Genomic DNA, 21,391 nt, shown 5'->3' on the forward strand with positions numbered 1-21,391 from the left:
AAAAGGACCAGCCTAAAAGTCTCTATATTGACATAGAAGCAGAAACCATTCCAGCTGGGTGTAGACCATCCTCCGAGATAGAATGATCAAGAGTCTATCTTCAAAATCATATCAAATCAAATCTCAAAGAAAACAAAATTTATCCGCTGTAATCAATGGTAACAGCCAGACGAACAGGACCAGAGGCCAAGTTGGCACCAATACCACCGACATCGGTCTCAGCAGAGGTGTAAGCGTTATTGACAGTAGCAGCGTCCTGGGTAACCGAAGAGCAAACCGAGCCAAGGGCATCACAGATCTGCATACCAGAGATAGACAGACCAGCATTCTGGGCAGCGATAACGGAGACATCGAAGCCAGACCAGCCACTGTTGGTAGTGGAACCGAAGTCGAACTCGCCCCAGGTAGAAGCGTAGCCACCGGAGGCATCAGTAGGGATAGTGGATCCGGAGGCGGCGACCCAGCCACCATTCGAGTCCTCGTCGAAGGCAATGTAGACGGTCTCGCCGGCGGCAAGAGTAAAGGTGTTACAGGCGTTGCCGTACCAGCCTGTCATCTGGCCATCCGGGCCGTACTTGTTGAAGATGGCGACGGTCCAGTCGTCGGTGTTGGAGCCCGTGAACTGCGCCACGTACTTGTAGTTGCTGGCGGACGCGGCGTCAACGGTGATGATGTTGCTGCCGTAGGGGTTGCCCACGTTGCCTTCGTAGGTTGCGCCTGAGCCGGAGGAGCTGGTGGAGCTGCCGAAGCCGGCGGTGGAGTACGAGCCGCTGGAGGGCGTGGAGGTCCAGCTGCTGCCGCTGGCGGCTGAGGAGGATGTGGCCTGGCGGCGCTCAAGGGTGGTGGGTAGGGCCAGGGTGCTGGTGGTGAGGGCTGCGAGCAGCAGGAGAGACTTGGCGAATTGCATCTTGGTGGGTTTGTGTGTTGGGAGTGTGTTGAGTCACAAATGAAGGTAGATAACCCAGTGAAGATATGAAAGAGTGTTGTGTGTAGTGGTTGGATTCGAAAGACCGTGTTGTAAAGGAATGAACGGTAGTACCAAAAGGAGTGTGGTTGCTTGAAGGAAAGAGAACAGACACGAGGGTCAACGGCAAGGGCAAGTATATATACCCTCGAAATCGACAGAGTCTTCTCCCCACCCGCCACGCTCGCCTCGTAGGTCGTAAGTAAAAGATGAACCGAAAGTTCCGGGTACCTGGCTCCATCGCAGCGAACCACTCGCGGTGCGCACTTGGGCATACGTCAAACCGTTGAAAGGACTCGTATACAGAGGGTTCCACAAAGGTCGAGGCCGTGGATTTGATATGCAGTTACCATTGGAGGTGATCTGGGGTTGGAGTAGATACATAGGTATAATCTGATTGGGCCTATCTGTGTACATTCTAAGCCACCAATGAATCTAGAATTCGAGATACTCCAGGGCATTCTTCATTGGCTACCCAGTAAAGAGTGGGCTTGGTCATTGATTATATCCATGGGCATCTGATGTCTAGAGCCATGGGTGGACCCGGAGCAAGCTCTGAATCAAACCAGGGAGGGGAGACACTTTCCAGGGTTTCCTAACTAGGTATTCTCCGCATCTCAATTGGTATACATCCAGGATGAGGGACTACATGACAATATTAGTATTGCAGATACGAGAAGCGAATATGACTGCAGAATGGAGACAAGGATGACTCGGCCTAGAAATTAAAAGTTTGCAAATCGCATTATCTGGGTCCAACTCCAAAAGATGCCCTAATGTGGGCCCAACGGGGATCAGATCGTTTTGGTCCGGGGCTAAAGGCAACGGAACTACCAGGAACTCAGATCCGGGATGATTAGAACTATGGCTGCATTATCAAGGTGAGCTATTGAGACGCGTAATAATAATATGGCATTGGCATTGGCATTTAACAGTTTGCTGGTTCATGGGAGTATGTCGGCCTTTGAAGTCGATTGATGGGATTTTGTAGAATTTGGCTGATCCGTGGAAATGACGTTGTGGTCCAGGAGACAAAGTAGCATGATTGGCTGAATATATGGACCTCCGGCCAATCATAGTTGATTGTATTGTCTTGGCAGGGCATGGCTTGTATCGTGGCCAATCAGAACCAACCCCTGTTACAATCCATGGTTTCCCATTCTGTTCCTTGAATTCTCTTCATTTGACTTTCTTCTGGAAAAGTCGCTTGGCCCTTCTTTATATGCAAGCCACCATCTTCCTTCTACCGGCTAAGATTTCCCTAGGTGGATCGTGTGATTCTTTCTGTGTTCCACTTGCTCCACGGCCAAGTCCTAACCCATGCGAATTCGGAGTAATAAAGAACTCGGTGTTTGAAGAGCAAACCTTGGAACAGACCGCGGGGTTCACGTTGCAATCTCTCAAATGTGGAAACAAGCCATGGCATGTTGGGTCCGGCAATCGTTTCGGATATTTGAACGAAGATTGGTCTTTTTTCGGCTTGAAACGGTGGAAAATGAAAGTAGACGATACACACCACCAAGCCCTAATGCGATGATCCCTATGAGACTTGGCCAAAATTGTGGGTTTCCGTGACAAACGAAAAGTCTACACTTGTAAATCTAGAAGAGTCTAGAAAGAAGTTCAGGGTCTTTCATCTTCAATGAAAACTTTGATTTCTGAGGCCACTTTTTTTACTTTCAAAAGGGCAGTATCTATTGCAATTCGCTGGTGAGATTTGTGCCTCAATAACCCACAAGCTAGGATGCGTTCTATCCACTAGAACCAATGATAGAATAATAGTCGCACCGAGTCAGTAACAGTCAATTTCGGCGCTATTATGTCTGTTTCATCAGGCCATTATTATACGACAATATCACGTGTAGACACTGCCCTTCTCGACTCGTGGCCAAGGGATTACTTCCAGGGATTTCCTAATGTCAAAGACCAATCAACCAGTATCAGGGCTCCAGGCCGTCCCACTATAATACAGGACTTGGCCAATTAAAGTGGCGGATGGAACTGCAGCTATGTTGTAGAGATGTGTGATTTGTATAAATCTTGAAACACAAAGTACAAGTCACACAAGAGATGCGATGCTGTCGATTTGATTAGCTATAAATCCAAATCCAAGTACAATTTCTCAAGTCAAAGTTCGGGACTTCAGAACTGGAAGGTTGCAAGGTATTGGTAAACCACAGGGAGATAGATGAGCAAGGAAGATAAGATCATTACTCTTTGGTTATCACATAGAAAATTCGTCTGTACGTTGTACGCCTTTCCCCGCCTTCGTTACTAGTATATATCGTAGTGCTAAATCCCGCATGTTTACTCCGTACTACTATTCCCGTTGCTGTACTTCTATAGCTAATTATTATTTCTCTAACCAAAAGCCGCAAAAAAACACCCTAAAGACATAATGTCTTTTAATCACTTCCAAGAAAAACAACCAAAAACATCTGAAATGTTCAGCAGAAAGGCGGTGCTCGGCGCTGACGTCGATATGCAGATCATCGGGCCAACTCCGAGAATTGACACACGCCATAACTTTAGCTGGAAGTCCGGGGATTCTGTACGGAGTATAATGTCCCTGAAAAAAAGGCATGAGGGGTCTATACCCCACTTCCCCAGCCCCCTCGCATAAATGCCTAATCTCCCCTTCTTTCGAGGATTGTTCTACGTACCTAGCACTATCACAAAGATGGCTTCCCAGTTTTCCTCGCTAGCTACACTGCTACTCCTAGGATCCTTCCTAGTGCCAGTCAGCGCGAGCAAGATTCCTGCTCAAGCGCAGTTGATTGACCAAAAAGCCTTCAATGTCCTGGACACGACCCAGCCCCCAACCGAATTCAATGCGAAGAGTGTACGCGATTCCTCAATCGCGGTTTCCAGTAGCCCCTTTTACTGACCGATGCGTAGCTATTTGTGCCTCCAGGGTCGACAGGAGACAGTCTAGCCCAGCGGCCTTTCCATATATACGACAAGGAATTTCTGAAGATCATCGGAGAAGCTCCAACTCTAACCCGGATCGCACATTCCCCAAAGGACCCTCTATTCCATGAAGCAGTTGTATGGTAGGTATCCAACACGGAAATAATTCCAGGCCAAGGGAAAATAGCATCTGACTTTACTTTCTAGGTCCAAGGAAACGGACGAGGTGTTTTTTGTCCAAAATGCAGGTGCTAAGAACGCCAGCACCGGTCTTAAAAAGTCGGCTATCATTGAGAGGATTTCGCTTGCGGACGCTGCTGCTGTCTCCCAGAAGTCGGATGCCGTAGGCCTTGTGGATGTAACCACCATTCCGTCATCGCCAACGATTCTCAATCCAAATGGTAGATGACCAGCTCTTTTTTGGTAGTTAAAGATAACTAACGGTGCTCAGGGGCTACCAATTACCGGGGACAGATCATATTCGCCGGCGAGGGTCAAGGTGACTATGAGCCCCCTGCTTTGTGGGTTATGAACCCGAGAAGTCCATTCAACGCTACAGGTTAGTACAAACCACCTCTTTGTATTTCTGGATTAACAAAGCGGTCTGTAGTTATCCTTAACAACTACTTCGGCCGCCAATTTAACTCTCTGAATGATGTCGCCATCCACCCGAAAAACAAAGATATCTACTTCACAGACACAATCTATGGCTATGTGCAGGACTTCCGCCCTGCGCCCGGTCTGCAGGATCAAGTGTACCGGTTCAATCCCGAGACAGGTGCTGTGACCGTTGTCGCGGATGGATTTGACCATCCCAACGGTAGGAGATCAAGAATTTGTACAAGCTCAAAAAGGAAAGCGCAACTAACAATGTAACAGGCTTTACTTTCTCTCCGGATGGCAAGTACGCATACGTCACCGATACTGGAATTGATAGCGGCTTTTTCGGTCTCAATTTCACCCGCCCTGCTTCTATGTATGTGCTAGTTTTCGCGATCCACTGATTGGATTTGAAGCTGATTATAGACTGTGTGTTACAGCTACCGATTCGATGTGAAAGACGACGGCACACTCGGCAATCGCAAGACTTTTGCCTTTGTCCACTCTGGTGCACCCGATGGTAAGTTGGGCAGTCAAGCAAGCTGAATTTATGATGTTGAGGCTAATTCTTGAAAAAGGCATCCATTGCGATTCATGGGGTAACGTGTATGCTGGCTGTGGTGACGGCGTCCATGTCTGGAATCCATCTGGCAAGCTCATCGGCAAGATCTATCTCGGATCTGGTACGGCGAATTTCAACTTCGCTGGAAAAGGGAGAATGGTTATCTGCGCCGAGACAGACCTTTACTATGCCACGTTAGCCGCGGCTGGGAATTATGTCGACAGTGAGATGTGAGAGCCAGAGGAGTGGCTGTAGCTTTCTATATTTAGTCAAAAAATAATTTTGGGTGAACAGGAATATCATAAACGGCAGTCATTCGGTGGTTCATAGAACGAAGTAAGAACTGAAATGTTGCTATGAATGGATTTACCAGACTTGGACATACTAGTACCAATTATACACTTGAACTGATTTCTCCGTAGATCGAAGATACTACTATTCAAAGTCCATGCTCAATAGACATCATGTCTTGATAATATAACGATGGCCTCGTGGGGCCATTAAAAAGAAGGATTCCATCTGGCTGTCATGCCATCTTTTGTAGAAAAAAGTTCGAGCATTGGGCAAGGCTCGGAAGAAAAGTGCCGTTGCTAGACGGAGCTCCATTCAAGCTAGGTGTATACCCAAACAAACTAAAACAATTAGCTCTATTGGTGACTCGACTCAAGCATTCGTAATGAGTCTCCAAATGTGAGTTCGCCAATGATGTCCGTGGCCATGAACAACCACCATTTGAACACATCAGTAACGCCATGAGCTATGATATCCATTGTAATTTTTTCCACAGCTATACGGACACGATTGGCTATCAGTGGCTCAAGGCGAGCCAGCGAAGAGTCAGAGATGGGTGACGCTAAAAGACGCCGGCGATGGGTATGGAAGTGTCTGTCAGTGGTTGAAAATACGGTGGGTTCATTGCCTATGGCCAGCTTGCGATAGAAAGTAGTTTTAAAGAATTGGCTATTCGCCTTGTGGGTCTCCTTTACTGCGTCAGTGTCGCAGATATCGATCTGATCTGGAATGATTCGGACAGTCGGGCCTACTTCAATGTCAGGTATTTACTTTTCATACCGATGATTGCTGGCAGCACATACCATACTTTTCATGAAGTTGATGGATGTACATCGGTACCGTCCCATTTAACCAATTGTATGTATAGTTGGCATCGGTGCATTTCGATATTTCGGGCCCGGGTATATGAGACAGAGAATTTGTGGGTCTACGATAGATGGTGCTCTAAATTTCGTATTTCAGTAAGACAGTAACATTGCATCCCCGTACGAGGAGAATTTGTTATACCGACCAGAAGAGCAGCACCAATAATGCATATTAGCCAGTGGCTAATCAGAAAAGAAGTAGATAATATCCCGAGTAGCTCCATTATATGCTTTGGGGAAGTTGCTTCTGATATGGAATCAAGCAACTATTACTACTTTCGAAATGGTGTGCTCGTGCCGAATTCCGATATTGCACACAACTTCCAGCTGTATTATTGACGTCCTTGGTGATTTGTTATTTCTACTATTGTTGGCTTGGGTGTCTAATAGGTTGGATACTCATTAGATCAGATCATTATATACTACATGGTGGAATCACACAATATAGGGTTTAACTGGTCTTCACGGCTGAGGATGGTCTTGACAACGCCTGTCTCGTAGCAGCATTATTGAAGTTGTTTGGGTTGATTCATAGCCTCATAGGATTCCCCTCATATATGCAAAGATTGATAATTTTGATATGAACTGCCCGGGTGGTCTAGTGGTATGATTCGCGCTTAGGGTTAACCCAAAGCATTAATGCGCGAGGTCCCCGGTTCGATCCCGGGCTCGGGCCCACTCATATTTTTTTTTCTTTTTCTGGTCCTTTACAGCATCTGGAAATGCCACAGATTGTCCATGATTTGAAGGGTTAAAAGGATACCCTTTTTTTAACTTGCGGCACACTTAAAACTTTCACTAACTGCTTTAGGCTATTATAGATTGCGGGGTTAGCGCCAACTACTTTCTAAAAGAGAAAGTCTTGTGCACTACTCCGTACTTGGAGACGTACTAATGGCAGAAGTCGTTCTCTATCAGGGGAAGGAGAGCCTTTGCTGAATGATCCTTAAAGTTCAAGGTTCAATTATGCTATTCTACGGTCGCTGGATTTTTGCTTTCGTTTCTAGTCGGAAAAAATTCATTGCCATATTTACTCACATACGATTTCCAGAGATCTATCATAACGATAATAGCGCTTTAGTCTGCGAGAACTAGTTCTATCTCGTTGGAAGAGGGAACAAAGATTTGAGGTCTGCCACCATTATCATCATCTGTAAAGTCCGACCTCGTGCTTTGACCATATCCCCTGAAAGTCACGATAGTATCAGCATGGGTTCCATCTTTAGTGCCCCAATCCCACCACCCAATCGTTGCGCCCTTGAACGCAAATCGGAAGATCGCACCAGTTCTGAGATGATCTGGGAACTCCCAGAGCTCATCATCCAAGGTGAATGACCCTTCCCAGCTCTCACTCGGATGTAGACATACAAAGTCTTCACTTTGAGCAACGTGAATCTTGGAAGGTTGATCATTCACAAAACCGGGACAATAATCACCATATCTGCAGGGAATCCACTGTTCGCTGCCACCCTGAACCCGTCGATCTAATTGATAATTTAATTCATCACGGAAGACATCGATGAAGAAAGTAAGGGGGCCGGCAGTGGTAAAATTGATATTGTTGACACCGTGATATGTCATTTTGTATCGAAATTCCATGCTTATATCGCCGTTTTGTCGCTTCAATTCTGTGGAGCCATTCTCGGTTTCCAGCGACACACTAAGTATGGGCACGTTGTGTCTAATAGAACCCTTGCTTTTGATTGTTGTCAGCATAAAATTATATATATTCTAGACTGGGAAAGCAACGTACTCCGAAATTTGGGATTGGGATGGCATAATGATCTGTGGCCGGGAAAATGTAAGTGTTCAGATCGGAGCACGGAAGATACGTCCAGAGTCATGGGACCTCGTACTCGTAAATGGTTAGACGAATGCCGTAATCCTTATCTGGCACTATGTATTATTCTTTTCGCCCATTCTGTAGTCGGATTTCTGAGACAAGCGTCTAATCACCGACTGCAAATATTTTCTTGTCCGTTGACCCTTATGCTTTCATCACTATAGGTCTTGTGCCACTTGGTGTCTATTCTTGTTTATCCTACTGATAGCGTGAAAAGTGTCGAACATGCATTTTTCCAACAGTGTCCTTTCCTTGCATTCTACTTTTGCCCAGTTTATCACCTCATCTTTTTGCTGGCCGCAATCATCGCCCGGGTTTTAGATTCCGCTTATTATCTCGCGAGTGAGACTCACGTTCCTAGGATCATATCTGGCCCTAGGACCCATAGCATGGTTCTTAGGCACGCTCTTGGTCGCTCCATGGATCAGACTTGTAGTTCCCAGAGATTCTACAGCTCCCGGGAGTGGAGAATAGAGCTTCGGGGAACAAGTGGGTTCCCAAAGCTACAGTGGGATCACCCATCGGATAATATTTAAATCAATAGCATAACCATACGTTCTACATCTGTTCCTGGCCCCCTAAGCACGAACCCCGGATTACGAGGGCCCTCCGGAATTAAAAAATGATTCCCAGTGGGGCATAAGGAATCTGTGATAATGAACAATAAGCTCAAGCTGCATGTGATACACGCTGTCTATATGAGATGGATGCTGGTGCTAGCTGCGGCTGCGCGAAGGGTGTACCGTGTAGCGAAGTGTCGACGATGAAGAGCTGAGGACTTCTATAACGTCGAAGAAGTAGCAGCGATGCAAGAGACCGGGCTCACGTAACCTCCTTGGGTGCTAAGATTACATGATAGTGATACTGATAGAGATGAATGCTATGGAGGAAGGTCTGGGCTATAAGAGAGCCAAGTAATTGCTTGAACAGGCAGTCAGCTGGCTAGGTCTCTCTCCTATGTATACACGACGTAGGGAGTGTGACATATGGTTGTTTTTACTTTTCCTCTTCCCTTCCACCCTCTTGCGCTGTCTTTTCTACTTTCTTTGTCAAGCCTTTTTCTTGCCAATGCAGCATTTTATCCAAGACATAACAAAACTCATGGTCTCGTCAATTCCCCACTTTGAACCCGTTTGAACCCGTTTGAAAATGCAGCACTGGCGGTCTCTCTCCCCCTCGCCCGGAGATGGAGCCCGGACTGAGCCATTTCTTTTATTTGGAGATATCCTTACTCCCGGACGATGAGGCACTTACCAATCGGTACTGCGGAGGGCTGCGGCAAGCGTGGAGTTTGGAGACCCGTGAAACAATACCTAGTCATTTAGCAGTCCAGTATTTCCCGGGTATGGACGGAGTTTGCTAAACGGGGCTGTCTTTTGAGTGATTACCCACGAGATGACAGTGTCACCATTGGTGAGGAAAGTTACCATTTTCGAATTGGCAAGCCGAAGGAGGACCGAAGTCATGATAATCGGATTGTTGAACCCGGACCTCAACTCTATCAACCCATGATAGAGTTAATTCACTACATTCATCTTCATAATATGCCTCAAGCATTAGAATATCGCATTCTTAAAGCCTTGGAAGCATAATATACTGCCAGTAATCTAGAAATATCGCGTTATTAGCCCGTACATCCAGAGGGCGTAAATTTCGAAACGGCCGTACCGTTGTCCGTGAATTATAACATGCTTCTAGGATTCCTATTTTAGCTATTTCCTTAGCTCGCTCATGCATATCCATAATGTTATATTTAACTATACGTATAGAAGTTGAAGAACAAAAAAAGATGAGTGGGCCCGAGCCCGGGATCGAACCGGGGACCTCGCGCATTAATGCTTTGGGTTAACCCTAAGCGCGAATCATACCACTAGACCACCCGGGCAGTTCATACCGAGAATTCCCACATTTGCCTACAAGAGACTCAATGGAATTTGCTGACAGCATTCTGGAGGCAGATCCAAACCACAAAGTCAAACGCTACCCAGCTTACGATCCAAGCCAAGACAATCAAAAGTATTGGCTTCCAAGGGTTGGCCGTCCCGTAGAGAAGAATCTTGTTAAGTTGGATTGATCAATCTAGTGATGTCAATTTACGAGTTAGATACTACTAATATATCTCTTAACAGCACTGCATGGGGATCTAGGTATCTGAGATAAGTTAGCTTAATCGGAGGGCAGATCTTCTCAAAGAGCTACCATACACTAGGGGCATACATAAAGCACACGATGAAGGCTAAATACCGTTCTGCTAGAAAGATGCAGAGCCGGGCTTTCATGTAGATATAACGAAAGGACGTATGTACAGGTGTTGACCAGTCCGAGAGCATGTATTTACGCTTGGGTATTGGAATCGGCCTTTATGATTCATATGAAAAGCTAGGCCAAGTTCAAGAATACCTACATATAGTATGAACCACTCGCGCTATACGACAAGGAAACATACGTGAGATAGAGCAGCTTCCTCGTAGAACGAAAGGTTATGCACGAGAAGGCTGCTTCAATATCCTGCTTTTACAAAATTAGCAGTTATCCTGTATGCGATGCACCGGTCTAAGATCTACCACAGGTCGGTCCCAAAGAAGTCGAAGTCACATCTCTGAGTCCGATAGAGCTCAGGGGAGTATCGGGCACCTTGTAAATTTTGTAATTAGAATGCCCTCAGGGCTGGCCAAGAAGCGTGACTACAGTTCATCCTGCATGTCTTTTTGCCCGAGTTGAACTCTTTGGCGGGATCAAGGTAATGCGGTCGTCCGTGTAGAAAGAGCCGGGCTGTGAGATACCCCGACGAAGGGTCCTGGTCAATGAACTCAAAATGCCTCCTTCCCACTTTCCGTAGTCACCCAATTTCTCAAGTGATGCCTTGATATCTCTCCAGATTTGACGTCACTAGAATGATGTTTCCATAGCATCCCTTGTGACCTACAACAGAGGACCCCTCGCGAGCGTTTCTTGCATGTGGATGTGGATATCGCTGGCCGGGTGGATAATACCGGCGTCAACAATGGGTTCCAGTGGCAATACGAGGAAAAAAAGCAGAATGTATGAATGTATTGTTACGACAAACATTCCATCCCTTCTTCTCCAACAATGCCCGAGATACGAGGTACGTACCGGCGGCGTTGCGAGAGTTCTTCGCGGGTTTCGCCGCCAACGGTGAAGCTTCGATCAGTACTCCGTACGGGGCATTCTCGTTTCCCACGGAGTCACGGGTCTCAGTGGAGTCCGTCTTGATGGCAAGTGCAAAGGTACTGTGAATCGTGATCCATCAACACACGAGAAGTATCCGGGTCTCCTCTTTCCAAGAACACCAGCCCCCAAAATATAGTCTTCGAATTCTTCCGCTTTAGATTAAATCACCACTAGGACGGGAGTAATCAGCCGTAAGCTTTTATTCAATTGGCCAAAGAGATCCGAACAAACTCTGGGGCATGGCGATCTGCGGAATGAGCTCATAAAGACGTTGTGGGGATCGAGAATGACGTGGGGTATGCAGCAAAAGACAACTCCTCCTTTTGCTCGCGAGTCATGGGATGAGGAGTTCGAGCGTTCGAGATTCCAAAGTTGCTTTCCGTTCATCCATGTAACCTCGGATGGAGTTTGTTACATCCAAGCGAAGGGCCGGTAGTCATAGTGATAGCTCCGCACTCCGCACTGATCCTCTTTTAGTACCAAAGTTTGGAATGGATCGAATCGATGATGTCTCACCTGGAAAAGGAGAACCCCTAGTTTTTCTAAAGTGCCAGTGGGGGGGATTGAGTTCACTAGCGATTGCGAAGATGTGGAAGCGCATTGTACACGAAGTGATTAAAACTTATATTATTATGTTCTATCATGAGATCTATTATATCATTAACCACCAAATTATGTCCAATCAGATTATGTCCAATCAAGACTTTTCTTCTCTCCAACAAATCTTTGGCTTCTCCAAATGTTCCAACTTTTTTGAAGAGAAAAAAAAATGCAAAATGCAAAAAGTCCTTACTTGGCCGGGGCCGGGCTGAGCTTCGCACGTAGTCGCGCTCCGAAGAAGAAGAAGCTGTAGGGAATGAGAATCATAGCAAGACCAATGAAAGCAAGCAGCCAAGAAGCCCACTGCAAGCCGAGACGATGATACATTTGCGTAGTGAACAGCGGGAAGGCTGCACCACCACCGGAACGCAGGAAGACCTTGGCTGCCAAGGCGGATGCAGCGTACTTCTGGTAAGAGTCGATGATGTAGTTGTTCACAGAGTAGTAGCACAAAACCATGCCGTAGCCGAAGGCAATGCCCGATGAAGCAGGGCCGACCCAAATGATATGCTTGTAGGAGGTCGCGCCCAAGATGAACAGGGCGATCGGGATGAAAGGCGAACCGAGCAAGGCTCCGTGGAGTCGGTCTTCTGGTGTGGGGGCTCGCGAGTCGCAGATTCTCTTGAACTTGTGCTCGATGAGGGGAGTGGTGACCAGGGCGAAACCGGCGCCAATCAGAATGGGGATCAACATGAGGCCGATCTGGCCGTCGTTATAGCCGTGGAGCTCGGTGAAGATAACAGGGTATGCGAAGAAGAAGGCGTAAAGCATGGCGTAAATCAGCACGATGTACATGCACATTAGGTCGAGAACGGGCTCGGTCATTATCATAGTGATCGGTCGAATCAAGCTCGTCTGAGCGATTTCCTTGAATGTGAGCTTCGTCTTTTCTTGCTCGGTGATGATGTTGGGGTTTCCAGTTTCTTTGCGGAGTCTGGCAGCGCGGCGCTTAAGAATCACAGGGGCATATGTCTCCGGGACAAGGCCCATCAGAACCATCATGAGACCGGAGAAGGCCAAGTTCACCCAGAAGAAGAGGTCGAGGCGGCCACTTCCAACGTTGATCCAACCTGTGACGATGGGGCCAAGCACAGGGCCACAGTAAGGCGCAGCAGCAAAGTAAGCAATGGCCATGCCGCGGTCCTCAATGTTCCAGATATCGGCGATAGTGCCACCAGCGAGGGAAAGACCCGAACTAGAGAAGACACCGCAGAGGAATCGACACACAAGCAAGCCACCGATGTTTGGGGACAGAGCGCAGGGAATGTTGAAGATGGTATATAAAAGCATAGAGATGATGTATACAGGTTGTCGGCCGATGATCTCGGAGAGGGGAGACCAGAGTAGAGGACCAACTGCGAATCCGCAGACCATGATGGAACATGTCAGGATAGCGACTTCGAGAGAGACGTGGTATTTGTCTTCGATCAAGCCCAATCCTCCGGTGACGATGGAGGATCCGAATGCAACACACACCACCAGCATCGAAGCGACCATAGTGATGTACCAGCGATAGATGCGATTCCAGTTGTAGGGGTGTTCGGGGTCATTGATGGTGAATGTTACGAACTCGGCAGGCCCGCCCTTTCCTCCCTTTTCAACGTCGACGTCGGCGTCATTGTCGTTTGGTGGGGCGCCGCCGTGTTGCGTGGAAGTCGTCGAAACATGGGTTCGGATCTGCTCCAGAGTTGTCTGGGGAACAAGACCGGTATTGGTTTCCACGGTATATTCCTCGGGGAACACAGGGTCCTGATCATGTCCAATGGCTGGGTAATTGTAATCCAATGGTGGAGGAACTTCTGAAATGCCGCGGTCGGCGAGAGTCTCTCTGGTTTCGGTCCTGGATAGGCGGGAATTCAAGGCCTCGAGACGGGGATCGAGACTGCGATCCAAGGGCTCGGGGTTCTCCCCCTCTTCTGGTATTGTTGAGGGCATCGTGAGTGTGGGAGATTAATTAGGGTATAGAAATAGAAAAGGGCTGTCGAGCCTATATATGAGTGGAAGGACTGTTGAGTCTATTGGAACATGCCAGGTACTTGAATGTAACACGGCGGATACTTATACTCCCAAGGTGGCTTTGTGAGAGTGTCATACTTTTCAAAGCCGACGAATGGCCGAATTAGACCGGACGATCCCCGGAAAAAGGGCGGAAAAAATACGAGAAAAAGACGAAAACATGGCAGAAAATGGCTCAGAACTGTGGCAATGGGGGCGGCAAAATCTCGGTCCGAGTGACCGCCGACCTAATTGAAAAAACGACCCACGGATTTCGGAGTCTAGCCCAACTTTAAATTGATGATATCACTGCCGATATGCCGGGCCCGTGTATTTGGTGTATTTTGTGTTTTGGGCTGTGAAAATTTCAATCCGATCAGGTTTTTTAGAGGCTCGAGCTCTCTCCGCCCTGGACGTGTCTGAATGTGTGACGTGCTCGACCCAGGCCGGACCCATCTCAGGCGGGGGGGCATGGCAGAATTGGGATATAAAGTCCGTCTTCGAATTCCGGTCTGGGGTTTGTTCATTTCTGTTTTCGAACCCCATACCATAGTGAATTCATTATACGGAGTAGTACTGACTTCCATAGCTTCCTGCTCGTTTAATCCCCGTCGGGGATGATACCCTATCTTCGTACTTATTTTCCGCCAGGGCATTCTTCATTTGGGACCTGATCTCATATTGACGCTAAGCAGAAGTCCGCCAATTGTCGCTCGCAAATCTGACGGCATTCTAATTAAACTTTCACGTTTCATTTGGATCTTCTTCTGAAACAAAAAGAAAAGGAGAAATATCAATTTACTGTCATTCGCATTCAAACGCCGGTATGCTAACAACTCATTGGATAATCTGACCGTTACCACGAGAGGTACTAAATAATGCCTAACTCGATATTCAAAGCAATGCAACCTTGCTTGAATTATATCCAGACAGTATTCCTAATCCTTTATCGTTACTCCTTTATTCAGCTATCGATCTACTGCTGCAAGGATCTCAATCAGGATCGCCCGCTATGTATGTACATAGGTACACTATCATAACTGCACAGGTGGGTCAGTGAACAGACCTTAAAGTGAGACGAATCTCCACCCATTGGGCCGTAAAAACCTACTGCTACTAACCACAACTGCTATTCAGATAATGATAATTGAGCTGTGAAGGCCGATATAAGCCAGTATCTCTCGTAAACGAATTCCTGGCACTACAAGACGACTAGAGTTAGCCGTCACCTGTGTCTGGCTTCAAATTGGCAAGGATCATTGGTAATAATAAAATTGGTGCCCTACGGCTTACGTGTGAACAGAAATATGCATTCGTACACTAACTACTCCGTACACCCCTATATCTCTAACATGGTATATACTCCGTGTTGATGTTTTGGTGGGTCCTGGGACCAAAAAAAAAAGGAATGGCGCCACCCGGAATCGAACCGGGGCTAACACAGATCATTGTTATACCACAATGTGTCGTCATACCACTAGACCATGGCACCCTATTGATTGATTGTTGACTGGAAATACTCCATAAAAGGAGCTTCATCGACTCCACAATATAAGCACAACTACATCGCTAGTTAAACCACTCAGTTGCTATTATATGCCTGTTTATTCTATTCAATTGTTAGATATATGTGATGTAAATCTAAATGGGTTCCAGTCATGACTTTAAGTGCCTTACAAAATGCTATGTCGCTTATAGATGTTCGAAAGAGTAAGTTGGTTGCAGATATATATCTACGGGGTTGGAGTTATGTCACAACTTTCACAATTTATGGACAATCACCGGTGGATCATATAAAGTAACTATTTGCAATTGAATAAGATCAAGTCCCCATAGAAAACTCAAACAGCACGCATGACACTGCAATTATTCCCTCAACATGTATCCAGCTGTAAGATGAAACAAATCCGAAGAAACGACCTACCCGACCCAACCTTAATGGTACCCTCCCAAAGGTCATGAGATGCTGTGTATAGTGATAAGCTCAGCCACATGAGCCGAGTAGCCGGGTATGTATTGGTTTCTATCTAAGGTATGCAACCCTAAGTAATCTTTGTTCGCTTGTTCGTAAACCCAGAATCTGGACGAGATCGCTTCCGCTCCGTTGCCTCCATTTCAGCTCTCATAATCCTCTCCTGTTCAGTCATTTTCTTAGGAGCTGCGAATATAGAGCCCTTCTTCCCAGCCAAAGGGTTCTTCTTAGCCATAGCAAACACGTTCTTCGGCTTTTGTGCACCCATGGACATCGAAATCTTGACCGGTGCGGCAGGCGCAGACGAAGCAGGAGCGTCGGTGCTTCCTGTCGGTGCATCTGTTTCTTCCAGCGATACCGTCGTCGTTGTCGTCGTAGGAGGCGAGGCTGGCTTCGTATCTGTCTTCTTCGAGCCGAGTCCAAGATTCAAGGTCATCTTTTCTCCTTCCTTCCTCTGCAATAATCTTGCCTCGGGTTCAGGGTCTGTCGTAGTGCCGCTAGCCATCGCCGCTTGTTGGGCTCGTTTGATCTGTTCCTGAATTAAACGTTGCTCTCGTTCTTCGTCTCCCTTCTCCTGGCGTTCTTTCTTTAAAATGGCCTCCCGGCGGCGAAGTGTGTCTGGACTGTTATCAATCCATGCTATGACCAATCCCTTATCGGTTTCCTCAACCCGACACTTTCCCTCACGTCCCAAATAGGCCGCAAACTGTGATAAGCTTTTCCATTCTGCCTCGGAGGTTAGTATTAGTCCTTGCCTCTCCTCTCCATCGGGACATACCTGTGCTGTTCATGTGAATGTGCTACAAGAAAGTCAGCTAGAACGAACAGGACAACAGTGTAATACAAAAGACATACCTGTTTATCAGCCACAATCTGATTATAGAAATGATTGACGTTGATAGGTTTAGTTCCATGCGTAGTTCTGAGGGTGTCGAGGAAAGTGCGCTCAAATTCGCGACTAAACTCTCTGATGTGCTTGCGCGGGTCTTCTCCAATGAGCATCATCTGTCGGACTAATATAAAGTTAGTCGGTGGCCAGGACAGAAAAGAGAATAGAGACCGTACCATGCGCTTCAGTCATAGTGTGACATTTGAAGCCGTTCTCATCTCGACATTGTTTCTCACATGCCTGGCAAAACCATCGAAGGCGACCCAATCCTTTGCTTTTGATCTTGTTGCCGATGGCTTTTGTACTGCCTGGTTCCGCACGACCCATTTTGTAGGTCGGTAAATGAAATTAACGTAAGCGTTCGGAGGAGGCGACGAGACAAAAATGCTTCAAAGGACCAATAGATCGGAAAGATGGTGTATGTTGAGAAGCGTTTGAAGAAAGTAGTGCGAGAAGCTTTGAGGTGGCGCAGATCAACGCGATAAGCCGATCGATTACATAACATATCACATGACATAGCCAAAAAGGCCTGGTCCCGAGCTTCCAAAATTGGTTAGTTGATTCCTTAATTCGATGTCGATATGGATGTATACGGAGTATCAGTGGATGAAACGAAGCTGAATACCTAGGTTCATTGAAATATTCCGACAAAATGAAGCAAAACTCCCCCAAATCCTACGCCTGCATCCCGATATCGCTTTTCTACCTAGGATCATAGCGTACGTAAAGAAAGATGTATTCCGGAGACAAACCAGCAAACCTCGCCAAGACGAAGGTATGTAGCAAAAAAACAACCAAAGAAATGTGCCATGAACCAAGATGGATATTAAATCACCGAGTCTGCAAGTATTACAAGATGTACTCGTGGATTGCAGACGGCCCGCTCTCGTTGTACTCAACACGGCTCATGTAACCCTTGCTGAGACCCTGATCAATGACAAAGAAAACCTTGGCGGCCATCTGAGCGCCGAGGAAAATGGCCTCTTCTATTCCATGGCCACCCTGGGATGTGCCGGACGCTCCTGGGTTACCCCCAGCACTGCCACCACTGGCGCCGGGAGCGTTGCTGTTGCCCTGGTCTTTGAAGTCCGGGAAATACTCAGGAAGCTTTAGAGTCTTGACTGAGGTTGGGGTTTGGGAGTGGCCGGTTGAGCGGTAGTGTGACAACATGCCGGGGTCCATGGAGGGCGTGCCGGGCATACCGGGGTTGTTGTGAGTTGCAGCCACAAGGAGAGGGTTTACTCCAGCTGCCGAGGGGTGGTACATCTGGCCAGGAGCGGGTGTGTTGGCACCGGTTGGAAGAGGGGTGGTGAAGTTCGAAGGAATTTCAGACGTGAAGATGGTGCCGGATGGAGAAAGTATGAACTTTTGCGTGATGACAGCCAGCAAGGCCTGTGTGAAACCTGTTTTAATGTTAGCGAAATAACCGAACTCTAGATAGCAATGATAAAACATACCCTTGACTTTGCTTCCACATCCAACGATAATTAAAGAGTCCCAAAGCTCGCTTCGCTTTGTAGCATCTGGAACGGCAAGAATAGTGTGGTGAATCTGAGTCGCAATGTCCTCGAGGATACCGCTGGTCAAGCGGTTTCCAACCTTCGAGCGCGGCGAAGTCAAAAGAAAACGCTCAACACTGACTTCAATATCTCGAGTACGACGAGTGTACTGCCGAGCACCGTGGGCTGCAGCCTTCTCTCCTTCCACCGGAACAAATTCCTCGAACTGGAAGGACGCCTTCTCTTTTTTCGAGTTAGGCAGGCGGGTTCCCTTGGGGTCAGCTGCGCCTTTCTTGGTAGTTGTCTTCTCCTTCTCGACATTGGCAAGGTATTCAGTGGGGTTGCCGCTGACAATCGCAGCGACATCGAGAACACCCTCATCATCGTCACCATTATCCCCCTCTATTCCTGTCTGAGTGCCGTCTCCTGGACCGCGCGGAGCCGACTCATCTCCTTCTGATCCGCCCGTCGAGGCAACAGCAGCAGGGTTGGCGCCCTGGCGAGCAGTAGCAGAGGAACCAGGCAGTGGGGTTCCTGGGGGAAGAATCTCAGTAATATTGCTTCGCTTGAGTTGCTCGCACATCTCTCTGGTAAATCCCTTCGGACCCAGCAGCTCAACAAGACGATCGGTCATAGCGTCTCCACCACACCCCTCCAGTGCGATTCCTCTGCCGTGTTCGTTGACCGCGAAGTCGGTCACAGCAGTGACATCAACCTTGCCCTTTCCAACATCGACAACAGTGGCGGTAGGTGTACCATAGCCGTAGCAAGCCGCAAGAGCAGAGTCCATAAGATTAAACGCGGGTGCCTTAAACTTCTCGAAGACGAATTGAGTGATCGCTTCGCGATCGCGTGCGGACCAGACGGGCTGACCAACAAGCATAATCGGAGTGTGGAAAGGTGGGCTCAAGGTATTGTGGATGTGAGTGAGCAGGGCGAAGAAACAGGGCCAGTCGACGATGCGCCCGTTCTCGATCGGATAGATTGCCCCTTCGTCGGATGCCAGGTCCTCCTCGTAGAAGACTTCTTCAATAGTCTTGGTTGACTCGTCATTATTCTGAGTATTTTCGTCGGTCTTGACAGTGGTCCCATCAGCAGCGGATTCAGCGTCCTTCATCTCCACGTCCGGCTTTGTGTCCGTGCCATTGTTGACCTTGACCTCTTGACGTCTCTCGAGAACACGGTAAGGCTCATATTCTCCCTTCTTCTCAGCAGGGAACATGCGCGTTGGGAACCGAAATCGCGCGGGCGTGAATGTTTCAGGCAGGCCGAGCTGCGCCAAGGTCATTTGCGAACCCGGCGCAATTAGCTAGACGAATGGTTAAAATTGAACAAGAAAATATGAAGAACTAAGCTTACCAAGATATGCTCATCCTTGAAGGGCGGCATCGTTATCAGTGGCAGTGACGAGCGTTGCGACGAGTGATGACTGCGAGCTCCGCTCGATTTGCGTTGGTTACTCTTTCTTCCCATTGTGGTTTAGCGTGATTTGGACGAATCGGAGTCGGTGGTTGGTCGGGGAATAATGTTTCCGAAGTTGGAGAGTTGAGGTCTACTTCTGCGAGGTGACAACAACAAACCGCGATTTACGCAGCCAGAACGTATTAACTCTGGAATATTTTGTCAATAACTATAGGTGATTTGTTACTTTATTGAATTTAGGATTGTAAAATGAATAAAAAATATGAAAATGATCGAACATGACATAGCTATACTATTTACATAGACAGGATATTACGCAGTACAATACAATATACACAGAATTTGTCTATAAGCTCAGTCAGAATAAGATCTATAGATATCCTCCAAACATCATGATGGCTAGCAAACTCGGTTTTGATTGAATATACGTTGTATGCCGTTCGGTCTTCTATAGAGAGGTAGACCATGCCTGTCAAACATTCAAATCATATGCAATTAACTAATGCATTGTGCGCTTTCACGCCATTAATAGTATATCCGCCCACAGCCTATCCCCCTAAAGCAGAGAAAGAAAAAAAAATCTGAAACCATATGAGGAAAAAAAACTCCAGACCCACATATCCGGTGGAACGCCATCATCCTTTGCACTCTATGACCAGCACGAGTCTAAGGTGATTCTATTCTGGGACAGCATGGTATTTGTCAGTCGCTGATCGGAATAGCTCCTGCTGTTGCCTTAGAAGCTCCTCTTCTGTCAGACCACTTTGCTCCATCTTGCTCTGCTTCTTCTCTCGTGACTATAATTCAGATGAGAGGTCAGCCTGCGCTCGAAGCTATCACAATCCCAAGAAAAATATGAACATACCTTCAGCTGCTGCTTATGCTCTTCGGCAACAGCGAGTACATCGGCAATATAATCACTGAAACCGAGATCCCGTAATGCCTTCTCCACATGTTCACAAGCGATGGTCTTCTTGGCCTCCTTCTCGCTGATATCGTTTGCTTCGGAGGAGATCAGTGTAATAAATTCGACACAGCATTCCATGAGCAAGTCGCGCGCATCCTTGGAGAAGGTTTGGCCGGAGCTAGGTGGTAAAATCTCGGTGATAATCTTTTGGACCGTCGCTATTAGATAAGTTAGCAAATGCTAACAAACACGTATGACAAGTGTATAGGCGGTGAAGCGGTAAGAACCTCAAAAAGAGCTGTACACATTCACAAGGTTATTGTACCGTACCTTTAGGCAGAGATAGGTCATCGTTTGCTATTCACGTACAGGTCAGCAGGTTGCGCGTAGGCGGCCAAGATCTAGAGATCACTTACAGTTGAATTCTCGGTCAGACATGGCGAATCAGATGATATAGTGATAGACAACAAAAGAACAAATGTCAGATCGAGGGAGAGGCGCAAAAGGGATGCTTTAATTTCTTTGATCTTTTGCGTGGGGCTCAAAGTTTCAAGGCCCATCGCAGGCGCGCGACGGAGTTAAGTACAATTTCTTGCCGGCAGAATACTACCGCTTTGGACCACATAAATTGCGCTGAATTTTCTTTTCCGTTGACATCTTCTTCATCAGTCTTCAATCTCCTCCAACTACCTTGGAAAGAGTCCTTCAAATGAGATCGACTCCTTCCGAGGCCACACACTAATGGTAAGCTCTTGTTCAAATCCCTTTTCCCAATTTCTATCATGATGAACTTTGCTTGTCGCCCCTATCATACATTCTATGGTGACCTTACCTGTCCTAGCCAAACGGACTATCTGATCTCTATCAATTCTGCACATT

At 47.2% G+C, this 21,391-nt stretch overlaps 7 protein-coding genes across 7 annotated transcripts; 1 reads left to right on the forward strand and 6 right to left on the reverse strand.

The window, feature by feature from the left end:
• Positions 1–139: 139 nt before the first annotated feature.
• On the reverse strand, positions 140–907 carry LCP9604111_5995 (putative allergen; the record flags this gene model as incomplete). The annotated part of the gene is made up of 1 exon (XM_039073866.1): positions 140–907. The coding sequence occupies one exon, from the start codon at positions 905–907 to the stop codon at positions 140–142; it is 768 nt and encodes a 255-aa protein (XP_038928030.1).
• A 2,737-nt stretch (positions 908–3,644) lies between these two features.
• LCP9604111_5996 (SMP-30/gluconolactonase/LRE family protein) lies at positions 3,645–5,270 on the forward strand (the record flags this gene model as incomplete). Its single annotated transcript, XM_039073867.1, has 8 exons — positions 3,645–3,806; positions 3,863–4,017; positions 4,082–4,275; positions 4,326–4,433; positions 4,485–4,694; positions 4,754–4,850; positions 4,915–4,994; positions 5,053–5,270. 8 exons carry the CDS (start codon positions 3,645–3,647, stop codon positions 5,268–5,270), a joined length of 1,224 nt encoding a protein of 407 aa, XP_038928031.1.
• Positions 5,271–7,270: 2,000 nt separating this feature from the next.
• Positions 7,271–7,972, reverse strand: LCP9604111_5997 (uncharacterized protein; the record flags this gene model as incomplete). The annotated part of the gene is made up of 2 exons (XM_039073868.1): positions 7,271–7,889; positions 7,947–7,972. 2 exons carry the CDS (start codon positions 7,970–7,972, stop codon positions 7,271–7,273), a joined length of 645 nt encoding a protein of 214 aa, XP_038928032.1.
• A 4,045-nt stretch (positions 7,973–12,017) lies between these two features.
• LCP9604111_5998 (MFS transporter) lies at positions 12,018–13,763 on the reverse strand (the record flags this gene model as incomplete). Its single annotated transcript, XM_039073869.1, has 1 exon — positions 12,018–13,763. One exon carries the CDS (start codon positions 13,761–13,763, stop codon positions 12,018–12,020), a length of 1,746 nt encoding a protein of 581 aa, XP_038928033.1.
• Positions 13,764–15,865: 2,102 nt separating this feature from the next.
• Positions 15,866–17,011, reverse strand: LCP9604111_5999 (putative C2H2 finger domain protein (Kin17); the record flags this gene model as incomplete). Its single annotated transcript, XM_039073870.1, has 4 exons — positions 15,866–16,521; positions 16,574–16,595; positions 16,651–16,808; positions 16,861–17,011. The coding sequence occupies 4 exons, from the start codon at positions 17,009–17,011 to the stop codon at positions 15,866–15,868; spliced, it is 987 nt and encodes a 328-aa protein (XP_038928034.1).
• A 522-nt stretch (positions 17,012–17,533) lies between these two features.
• Positions 17,534–19,656, reverse strand: LCP9604111_6000 (uncharacterized protein; the record flags this gene model as incomplete). Its single annotated transcript, XM_039073874.1, has 3 exons — positions 17,534–18,087; positions 18,142–19,492; positions 19,543–19,656. 3 exons carry the CDS (start codon positions 19,654–19,656, stop codon positions 17,534–17,536), a joined length of 2,019 nt encoding a protein of 672 aa, XP_038928035.1.
• A 626-nt stretch (positions 19,657–20,282) lies between these two features.
• Positions 20,283–20,950, reverse strand: nctB (negative cofactor 2 transcription regulator complex subunit NCB2; the record flags this gene model as incomplete). The annotated part of the gene is made up of 4 exons (XM_039073875.1): positions 20,283–20,402; positions 20,471–20,730; positions 20,843–20,869; positions 20,929–20,950. The coding sequence occupies 4 exons, from the start codon at positions 20,948–20,950 to the stop codon at positions 20,283–20,285; spliced, it is 429 nt and encodes a 142-aa protein (XP_038928036.1).
• Positions 20,951–21,391: the final 441 nt, after the last annotated feature.

The sequence above is a fragment of the Penicillium roqueforti genome (assembly GCF_015533775.1).
Source record: "Penicillium roqueforti strain LCP96 04111 chromosome Unknown scaffold_15, whole genome shotgun sequence".
In the NCBI taxonomy this organism is placed as follows: Eukaryota; Fungi; Ascomycota; class Eurotiomycetes; order Eurotiales; family Aspergillaceae; genus Penicillium; species Penicillium roqueforti.